Source organism: Varanus komodoensis, unplaced genomic scaffold (genome assembly GCF_004798865.1).
Source record: "Varanus komodoensis strain SLA01 unplaced genomic scaffold, ASM479886v1 scaffold182, whole genome shotgun sequence".
NCBI classification, from domain to species: Eukaryota; Metazoa; Chordata; class Lepidosauria; order Squamata; family Varanidae; genus Varanus; species Varanus komodoensis.
Genome location: NW_025335532.1, coordinates 106,126 through 116,346, shown reverse-complemented (window position 1 = coordinate 116,346; position 10,221 = coordinate 106,126). Strand labels below are relative to the sequence as shown.

The 10,221-nt window shown below is 65.4% G+C and overlaps 2 protein-coding genes and 1 long non-coding RNA gene across 3 annotated transcripts in view; all 3 read left to right on the top strand.

Annotated features, from left to right (window-relative positions):
- Positions 1 to 3,253, top strand: part of LOC123021752 (calpain-5-like) — a 9,146-nt gene extending 5,893 nt beyond the window's left edge. The window contains exons 7-10 of the mRNA XM_044426795.1: positions 332 to 409; positions 677 to 860; positions 1,224 to 1,349; positions 3,053 to 3,253. Coding sequence (XP_044282730.1) covers positions 332 to 409; positions 677 to 860; positions 1,224 to 1,349; positions 3,053 to 3,253 — 589 coding nt within the window. The remainder of the gene's footprint in view (positions 1 to 331; positions 410 to 676; positions 861 to 1,223; positions 1,350 to 3,052) is intronic.
- A 353-nt stretch (positions 3,254 to 3,606) lies between these two features.
- Positions 3,607 to 5,063, top strand: LOC123021745. Its single transcript, XR_006414402.1, has 3 exons — positions 3,607 to 3,689; positions 4,036 to 4,172; positions 4,923 to 5,063. It is a non-coding gene; the product is annotated as an uncharacterized LOC123021745 (long non-coding RNA).
- Positions 5,064 to 10,068: 5,005 nt separating this feature from the next.
- The window catches only part of LOC123021742 (2-acylglycerol O-acyltransferase 2-like), a 4,707-nt gene continuing 4,554 nt past the window's right edge, over positions 10,069 to 10,221 (top strand). Inside the window, exon 1 of the mRNA XM_044426783.1 lies at positions 10,069 to 10,174. Coding sequence (XP_044282718.1) covers positions 10,081 to 10,174 — 94 coding nt within the window. The 5' untranslated portion in view covers positions 10,069 to 10,080. The remainder of the gene's footprint in view (positions 10,175 to 10,221) is intronic.

Here is a 10,221-nt window from a genome sequence, read left to right as displayed (position 1 = left end):
GGGGGGGGGGAGCAGCCGCTTGTGCCGCATGAATGATCCCCGGCCGGCCACGTGGGGCTGCGTGGGGACGGGACAGAGCCGCCCAGGCCAGCGGGCGCAGAAGAGGGAGGCCGGTGAGCCAGGCAGGAGCACACGGCCTTCCCACACACCTTCCCTGCGCCTGGATGCGCGCCTGCGGAGTTGCCCCCAGGATGTCCCCGTGCAGCCGCCTCGATGGGCAGCCATCGCTCCCTGCTTGGACAGCGTTCCCTTGGGGGGCAGTTTGGAGGGCTGGGAGCGTTTGGATTGGGGGTTGCGGCCTGATTCTGCCACCCACCTGAATTCCCTGCAGGTCCCCAGAATGGCAGCGGGTGAGCCAGCGGCAGCGACGGCGGATGGGGGTCACAGTGCAGGATGACGGGGAATTCTGGTAGGTCCAGTGGGGGGGCATCCCCCAGAAGTCCTGGAGCCTCAAGGGCTGCAGCCTGTCAGGCCCCATCTCGGGGCCGCGGGTCCTGTGAACTGGAGGACGGCGGCTGCCGCCTCAGAGGTCTGCGCCCCACAGAGGCCACCGTGCCCAGAGCGGAGCTGTGGGCGCCCGCAGAGCGAAGAGCTCCCAGGGACTGGACGGCAGGCAGCGGGATCCTGGCCGAAGAGGCCGGCCCTCAACTCCACTGCTGTTCTGTCTGCCCGTCAGGATGTGCCTGGAGGACTTCTGCACCCATTTCACAGACATTGTCATCTGCTGGCGCATGAACACGGCACGCCTGAGCTGCCGACGGAGCTGGGTGGAAAGTCTGCAGTTCGGGGAGTGGAGTCCCCAAAAGGGCCACGCGGGCGGCTGCCTGAACCACCGGGACACCTTCCTCAGCAACCCCCAGGTGGGAGGGTGGCAGCCGTCTGAGCGGCAGTGAGGGGCCGGCTGGCCTGCAGGGCTGCGCTCAGCCATGCGCCGACGGGCCGAGGTGGCCCCCGCTCGCGGCTGCAGCGCTTGCTTCGAACGCCGGACCATCCCCGTGGGCCAGTGGATCCCCTCAGCAGGCTTGCGCCCGCCCCTCCTCCCTGGGCACGGCCCAGTCGCAGGCCTGCCTGGCCTCACGGGGTCCTGGCTGCGGCTTGCAGGCGGCCTCTCCCTCCCGGTCTCTCGCGGGCACCTTTGGGAAGCCCCCAAGGCCGACGCTCCCCGCTTTCCCTGTGGCGAGTGCTCCCCAGAGCTGACGCCCTGCCCCCCTCCCGCACCCCAGTTTTTCTTTGAGGTGCCGAAGGCTCCCGACTCCATTCTGATCTCGCTGCAACAGAAGGACACGCGGCAGCTGCGGGGGTCCAGCACGGGGGGGCGCAACCTCTTCATGGGCTTCGAGCTCTTCAGGGTGAGTTGGGACCCGGTTCTGGCGGGGTGGGTCAGTTCTTGTGCTTGCGCGGAGGTCTGGCCCGCCCCCAGGAGGGTCCGCCGATCGCTACCTCGGACAAGGGCGAGCCAGAGGGTTAAGGGGCGGGAAGGAGGCCCCCCCCCACGCTCCTGGGTTGGGGCTGAGGGAGGGGCTGGCCTGCTGCTGGACCTCCCTCTGGGGAGGGGCCAGCACTGCTGGCCAGCCGGTGGCCTGGGTGTGCTGAGGGCTCCCACAGGACGGAGGGACCAACCTGGAAACGTGGCGGCAGCGGACGCACCTGGGTCTGGCGATGCGGTCGGGGAAGGCTGGCACCTGCTCTGCCCGGGGCTGCTTGGCAGAAGCCGCCCGTGCCCAGAAAGGCTTCGGCCTGATGCCGCCCTGTGCCCTCCGACTGAGGCCGGCCCGTGCTGGGTCCAGACTCCTGCAACTGGCCCCTTTTCCTTACTGCTTTCTGCCGACTTGGGCAGCCCCAGGCTGGACGTGGCTCGCCGGAGTTGTCCACATGCCAGGGACCTCTCCTGGATTAAAACCTGCAGCGAGCTCTCCGTGGGGCTTCCTTGGAAGGCAGTCCGGGCACTTCAGCCAATGCCAAACAGAGCAGCATGGTCCTTAACAAGGACCGCTCCCAGAGAACAGGTCACTCCGGTCCTCCACCAGCTGCACTGGCTGCCTGTTACTCCCAGCCCCAATTCAAAGTGCTTCTGCTCACACACAAAGCCTCAAACGGCTTGGGACCAGGATATCCAAAGGAACACCAGTCCCCTTGCATCCCTAACGGAGCCCTCGGGTAATCAAGAAGGCCCTCCCTCATGTACCGGATCCCAAAGGAGCTGAGGGGGAATTAGCTAGGAAAGGGGCCTCCTCTGCTATTGCAACTCGCCTTTGGAATCCCCTTCCGGAAAAGGTGCCACTGGCACCCACATGCCGCCGAGTGAATGCCTTTTTATTTGGATTTTGCTTTTAGATTAATGCTTTGGTTTGGTTTCTTGCTGCTGGCTCTTGGGCGGCACACAAACCCACCAGTCAGTCAGTTGCTCTGTCGATCAGTCACTGCCATGGCGCCCCTGGATCTGCGCGTGACCCAAAGCTCAGAGGGATGGGGGACCCCGAGCCCCTTCCCTGAGGGGGCCATCAGGGCCCGGGGGCATTCCTGAGCGATGCGAGAGCGACTGTGGCCCTTGGGGGAGGCTGCCTTGCTGTGCCAGAGAGAACTGCCCGAGCCCAGCGGGTGGGGGGGCACTGCCCTCCATCAGCCCTGGGGCAAATGTGTTTCAAAGCAGCTCTCAGGCTGCATGTGGGGAGGGGGCATGGAAGGAGTGGTGCCTCCTCGGAGCAGGCGCTCTTCCGGCCAGGAACTGAGTCTCCGGAGAGGCTCCTCCAGCTTTTGGCAAGGGGGCACCCCCAAACTGCTTGTAGTGGCGGGAGAGCTGATGGGGCAACCTAGATGGCCCCAGCCCCGATATTCCACCCGGGGGGGGGGTACCCAGAGGCCTTTTGGGAGGCAGGGCTCTTCCGAGTGGGCAAAAGGCCAGGCAGCGCTTGTGGGAGGAGGAACGGGGGGCCCGTGGCCCGGCTCGGCGTCACAGCGCACGCTCGCGTGCAGGACGCAGCGACACCGGGCTTCTCCCCTCCAGAGAAGTTGGGGTGTCAGAGCTCACTTGGGGGCCCCGTTCCCTCTGCAGGTGGAGCAGAACCGCCGCTGGCGCCTGCACTGCATCCCGGCCCGCGTGGCCGGCGCCACTTACAGCAACTCTCGCAGCGTCCTGCTCCGCGCAGAGGTGCCCGCCGGGCGCTACGCCCTGCTGCCCACCACCTTCGACCCAGGCCAGAGCGGCGCCTTCCTCCTGCGGGTCTACAGCACACGGCCGGCCCGGCTGCGGTGAGCCCGCCCCTCCCCGACCGCTGAGCCCCCCCCCCCCCGGCCGGCCGGCCTGGCTCCTCTGGCCCCAGGCAAGGCCGAAGGGCGCGGGGAGCCCAGTGCGGTGCCGCTTCCTCCTCGCCCGCCGGTTCCGACGCGAATTCCCGGCAGCCCCATTGAGCTGCGGGCAGACGCTCCCCTCGCTCCCTGGGGTGGGGCACGGGCAGTGGGCTCCTGGCAGGGGCCCTCCTCTGGGGCACGCGCAGTAGCCCCAGCCGCCCCGACGGAGCCCAGGGCCACAGGCCTTCCCTGAGCGCCTCTCTCCCTGCTGCCCAGGGCTGTCGACTGCCATGAGCCCCCAGGCCGCCGGTGCAGCTGCTGCTGTGCGGCCCCCCCACGGCTCGTCACCTCGGTCTGGGTCCCGCGGGCGGCCGGGCTGGTGCTCCCCAACGCAAGCAAGGGTGAGTCCGCACTGGGACCTCCGTGGAGCTGGAGCGGCCCAGGCAGGGCTGCGCCCCCCCCCGACCTGTGCATGCGGGGCCCCTGGGAACCAAGCCGCCCCCACCCCCACGCCACCCGGCCCCAGGCATCTCCCGAGCCATGAGGCTGGCTGCAGCTGCCGGCCGGGAGGCTGCTGAGCTCGCCGGGCCGGCTTCTGGTGCATTTCGGGAGGGAGGCCCTATGGGCCTTCCAGATGGCACTCCCGGGCCAGGCCTTCCCTGCCTGCTGGATCTGCCCCCTGTTGACGCTCTTGGGGGGCCCATAACTCTGCTGGGACTGAAGGCCTCGGGGTGCCCTGTCCCCCAGCCCCGGACGTCTACGTGAAGGCCTGCTGCGAGGGACAAGAGGTGACGTCCGGCGTCCACAAGGCCTCCTCCGACCCAGACTTCAACTTCGGTGCCATCTTCTGCCGCTGGCAGCCGCACAAGCCCATCCGCATCGAGGTGAGAGCAGGTGACGCTCCGGGGCCCCCGCAGCCCGCAGCATGATGGGGATGGGGGCCGTTCCGCGGCACCTCCCTGCCCTGGTCCGTTAACTGGGACTGGAGCCCCTGGCAGCACTGGGGGCCGACTTGCGTGGAATGGGGGTACGAACGAGGAAGGGCACCGGGCAGGAAGTGGGCGTCCTGCTGGCCTTCCTGGAGCCCCCCCAGCCTGCCTGAACACCTCGGGATGCGCTCTCCCTCCCCCGCCATCCCTGTCCACAGGCCTCCTTTCCCATCCTCACCCGAAGAGGCGCTGGCACCCTGGCCCTGGCCAGTGTGCCAGGAATAGCGGCTCTGGCATTCCCGGCAGGTTGCCCAGCAGACGGCCCACCAGAGCAGCGAGGGCCACCTGGCCTCTGTAGAAGCCGGGCCGGGGTCCCTCCTCCACCCTTCTGCACTTGGGCCCCCTTCCAAATCCTGCAGATGGGCCACCCCGGGGATGAGCTGGTGGGGAGCCACTTGCCGGGGGAGCCGCGGGAAGGGCGAGGCAGGGCGGCCAACGAGGCACCTGCCCGATTGCCCGGAGCCGTTCTTGCCCGGCCTTGTCTGAATTCAGTGCCCAGCCTTGGACGCTGAAAGCGTTGGCTGCGGGGGGGGGGGGGCAGACAAGGTGCCCTTCCCCCCCAGCAGCGGAGCATCCGCGCTGGGCTGCAGCCCGGGGGGGTGTGGGGCAGGCGCATGCTCAGTCGCCCACTCCGTGCCCTCCCAGGTCTGGGCCAAGCAGCTCCTGCGCAGCACGAGGCTGGGATACGTCACCGTGTTGGCGGCCGAGCCCACGGAAGCGAGCCGGGCCGAGGTGCTGCAGCTGGAGGGGTCCCTCCGGGCCGGCCCCACCGGCTCCATCCTGGTGGAGGCCCAAACCAGCGCTGACCTCGTGGCCCTCTGAGCCTGCCCCTCTCCAGAGGAACCAGGCCCAGCAGCAGCGCAGCGCCAGCAGCCCTTGGCCGGGCCTCCTTCGGCCCCGAGACGTCAACGGTCTCCGCAGAAGCGGCCGGACCTCGCCGGAGCCGAATCGCGCCCACGGAGGGATCGCACGCCTCCCGTCCACCACCCGGAGGGCTTCCGCTGTGGGGGGGGCGGGTACAGGACGTGGATGGACGGACGGACGGACGGAAGGAACAGTGAAGAGGCTGGAATGTGAAATGTCTGTGTGCCGTGGCCGAGGGGTGGCGGAAGACAAGCACCCCCCACGCCCCCAGCACAGAGAGGAGCCCCCTGGCTGGCCTTGCCGTGCTGCGTGGCTGCCGCCCCGCCACCCGCTGCCCCAGGGCGACGTCCAAATGGCTGTTTTGCCGCCGTGTCCTCCTCAAGCAGGGCGGGGGAGCTCTGCCTGGGGGACCGGATGAGGCCGGGGACTGAGGGGCACCGATTAGAGTCAGCCCCTTGAAGTCGAGGGGCTCCTCAGGGCATCGGACATTACAAAGGCGCCAGGCCCTGACGGGCTCCACCCGGGAGGACTCGGAGCGTTGGCCGGGTTCTCTCGCGCCCGCTGGCCCCCATTTCTGAGGCCTCGTGGAGAACGGGTGACGCTCCGGGGGACTGGAGGGTGGTGTCAGAGGTCCCGCTCTTCAAACAGGGTAGCAGAAGGGACATGGGGACATACATGTAACCGAGACAGCGCACTGGCCCGCCATGCGAAAGCTCGGACGAGTCGAGGCCACTGAGCGTGCCCCGTTCACGCCATCTCTCCCTCCCCCCAGTGCGCCGGGATGATGGGTGCGAACGTGGTCGTGCTGGGGGGGGGGGGGGAGATGGCCATGATCCTTGTTGTTCTTTGCCACTTTGCTTCACATTTTTTGGATTAAAAAAAAAACGTTACAGAACGGTTTAACATTATTTCCATTGAACCTTATGGGAAAATTTAACTTGGCTCATGACCGATTTGGGTCACAACCAGAGTCCTAGAACGGATTAAGTTTGTGAACCTGGGTACCACTGTAGAGGGCAAAAGTTCCACGGAAAAGAGGGCGATTTTGAAAAAGCTGTCCTTGAGTAGCTTTTTCTGCACAGCTCATCATTTCTGCCCTTTCTAAACCCATTCCAACCATCAAAATCATGCCAGGACACCTCGTTTTCCCAACCCTAACCCTAACATGGGAGTAAAGTTCCATTCAAAATAATGCAATTTTGAAAAAGCCTTCCTTGAGTAACTTTTTCTGCACTGCTCATCATTTCTGCACATTCTAAACACATTCCAACCATCAAAATCATGCCAAGACGCCTCATTTTCCTAACCCTAACCCTAGCCTGGGGCCCACCCCTAACCCTAAGATAGGGCTACAGTTCCATTGAAAATAGGACAATTTTGAAAAAGCCTTCCTGGAGTAGCTTTTTCTGCACAGCTCATCATTGTAATGGAGAAAAACTCAGGAAACCAAGTTTCAGTTTGGATGCCAGGAGTCCTTCCTGGTGACTAGGACTCCCTGCTACGGGATGGGCTTCCACAGGAGGTGGTTGAGGCCCCATCGGTGAGGCTGTTCAAGGAACGGCTGGACACGTACATGGTAGGCGCGTCATGAGCCGAGCTTGCTGGAGCCGGGGGTCAGACTAGATGGCCCAGGAGTCCCTTCTCCTCGCTCGTTTCTGTTTCTCCTCTGCGATGATGGAAGAGAGGTCCTGATCGTTCTCTGTGACGGCCTTTCAAGAACGCGTGAAGAGGATCATGTCAGGCTTCACAGGATTTGGAAGTGGTGCTTCTACCAATGTGGCCTACGGCAGCGTTGCCGTTTCTGCAACCACATCCCAGCGTGGACGTTCAGCCTGTGTTCTGCAGCAAATCCAAGATCCTTCTCACTTGCAGTCTTGTTGAAGCAAGGACTCCCCATCTTGCACGACGCGTTTGGTTTTGTTCTCCGGGGTGCAGAACTTGGCATTTTTCCCGACTGAATGTCATTCTGTTGTTTTTGGCCCAGCCCTCCAAATTATCAAGATCACCTCGAATCTTCTTTCTGTCTTCCTGGGGATTAGCAATTGGATCTCCTTTTGTGTCATCTGCAAAATCTGATCATTGTTCCCTGCACTTTCTCATCCAAATAATTAATAAATACGTTGATGAGCCTTGAGCCCCGGACTGAACCCTGCGGTGCCTCACTGGTCTCCTCTCCTCAGTTTGGGATGGTGCGTTGATGAGAACGGTGTCCGATTCTGCGGCCAGCGGTGGATCCGCCCGACAGGCATTGCACCGAGCCCACCTGGAGCTGGGCCACCAATCAGGAGACCGCGGGCCCTTCGCCCAACGCTTTGCCAAAGTCAAGGTGGCTGGTGCCCACAGCATCCCCCAATCCCTCGGGGAGGTTACCCAATCAAAGCATGGAGCCGGATGTGTTCCTGAAGGGTCAGGATTTCGGGGTTTGTTCTCGGAGTCACAGCCAGCGCAGGCACCCCGTTGCTCGGAGGCCGGCAGCCTGTGCTGGAGGGGCCAGCAGTGCGCGCTTGTCCCACATCCCATTCCCACAGTCACCGGGAGCACAAGCAGGGGTGTGGGGGTGCTCGGACCCTTCTCTTTTGTCTGCTCCTGTAGGAACGGAGTGCGAGGTGAGGCGAGTCCCTGCTCTGAGGCAGTGTCAGCCACTTCTGCCCACAGGGCTGGTCTGCACACATTTCGGGCCCAGGCGAGCCCACAGCAACACCCCGGACTCCTGTCCCCCCCCCGTTGCCTTGGCGACCTTCAGTGCCATGGGATGCCCTGCAGAGAGCAGTTTGCCTCCTGACCAGTCCCATACAGAGCGGCAGGCGCACACGCCGTCTTTGGCTTTACCCTGACCCAGTCTGTGCCCCCCTTGGGAAGGGGAGAGGTCCACCCCCTCCAGAACAGGCTGTCCCTGGCATCTCTGGGGCAGCCCACCCTCCCTCCATCGCCGCCCCAGTCAGGGACCTGCAGGCTACGCTTGCCCAGCCAGCTGACTTCTGCTAGGCCTCTCTTTGGAGCCCGGGCTGGTGGGGGGGAGCCTCGGAGGTCGCTCCCACCAGCACCCGCTCACAGCGACGCGCCACCCCGGGCCAGGGCTGCCCCTGCGTGCCGCCTGCTGGTGCCACTGGTGGTGGCCACCCCGACTGCCTTTGCAGATGCAGATGCCCAACCGGGGCAGGAAGGAAGCCACAGAACTGGCCTGCACAGCAGCAGCAGCCCCTGCCCAGGAGGCTGGACCCCAGCAGTGCCCCCGCCCCTTTGCACAGCATGCAGCAGCAATGGGCCCCGAGGGCACGAGAGCCCGGCCGAGAAGGAGGCCTCTCCCAAGGGCTGGCAGCCTTGGCCGGCTCGGTTCCTCGCGGGAGAGAAGGCAGTCTTCCAGCGAGCCTGGCCCCAAGCCATGCGAGCCCTGTGGGTCATAGGCAACCATCTGGCGGGTGCCCAGAGCGGCCCAGCATGTGGCGAAACCTTCACAGGGGAAGCTCTGTGCAAGAGGTCTCAGCTGGAAGTTGGGCCAGTTTCACAGGCTGCCCAGGCACAAGTTCAACAGGCGGTGTTTTTGATTAATTTTTCCCATTGTTATGGAGCCCAGCAACTGAAGCTGCGATTCATAGCAGGGACAATAATGCAACCGGCAATTGTTGCTTTGTGCCATTAAGGCCTTTCCCGCTCAAAGCGACCCTCGGAATGAGTGTCTCCCAAACGCCCTGCCCTTCCAGCCCTGCTCTGCTCTTGCAAGCTTTCTGCAACCGATCCACCCCTTCGCTGGTCCTCCAAGACTGCCGTCTCCAGGGAGTCCTGCCTTCACGATGTGCCTGAGGTACGCCAGCTTCTGCTCCATCATTTTTGCTTCTGGGGAACGTTCTGGCTTTACTTGTTCCAGGGCCCCCGGTTCTCTCGGTCAGCCCAGGTATTCACAAAGCTTTCCTCCAGCAGCATGTTTTCAAGGGGTCTGTTTCCTTCCTGTCGGGTGTCCTCATTGTGTGGTTTTCGCACCGATGGAATGGGGTCTTTTCAGCCCGGAGAAGAGGAGACTCTGAGGAGATCTTCTTGCGACTTCCAGGCATGTGAGGGGGTGTCCTGTGGAGGGGGCCGTGAGCGGCTCTTCCCTGCGGTTCAGATGTCCTGGTGGGCGCCTGCCCAACGCCTTGTCCTCACCCTTGAGCTGCACCAGCTGGAACTCCTCCCAGGCTGACCCCGCCGGGCCCCCAGCACCTCACCTGATTCGGCTGCCCCAGCACCGGAGCCCCTCACCTGGCGGACGCGGGAGAAGCACGTCGCCAACACATGCGTGGCCCTCAGACAGGCCTTGGGGGCCCCGGGCTGGCGGGTCAGAGGCCCCAGGCGCCCCTCAGAGCTCTCAGGCCAGACGAGGGAGGGCGGAATGGAGGAGCTGAGCTGCTGCTGCTGCTGCTGCTCCGCCCCCACCCCTGCCAGGGCTCGGGCGCCCCGGGCCTGTGCCCCGCTTGCCTCCTGTGGGTTCCACTGCCCTCAGCAATGCGGCTCACCGCAGAGCACTGGGGACGCAGCCCGGCACGAGCCCGCTGCCGGACCACCACCGACCCCGGCCCTCGGGGGCACGCGAGTTCCCTGCCGGTCGCCCTTGGCTCTTCCTCCTCCTCGCCGTGGCTGCGTGGCGCTCGTCGCGCAGGGCTCCGCGCAGGGGCCACCCCACGAGGAAGCAAAAGGCACGGCTCCGTGTGCGCCCCGCGCCCCGCGGAAGCCCTCGCTCGCTCGCTCGCTCGCTCGCTCGCTGGGCGCTCGGCCACGCCTGCGGCCCGCGTGCGCCTGCGGCCGAGCGCGCACCGGTTGGGTCCCGGCCTGCCGGGCAAGGCCGCGAAGGCGGCGGGCGGGGCTCGTGCGCGCTCGGGGCGGGGAAGGGCCGCGGGGGCGGCGCGGGGCTGATAAGCCCCGGCTCGGGCGCCCGCCCCGCTCCCAGCTGCCCCGCCGCCCCGCCATGTGCGTCGAGTTCGCCCCGCTGCGCCTGCCCCTGCGGCGGCGCCTGCAGACCGCGGCCGTGCTGCAGTGGGTCTTCTCCTTCCTGGCGCTGGGTGAGGAGGGGCGCGCCGCCGGGCTGCAGCCCCGCGGGGTCGCGCTG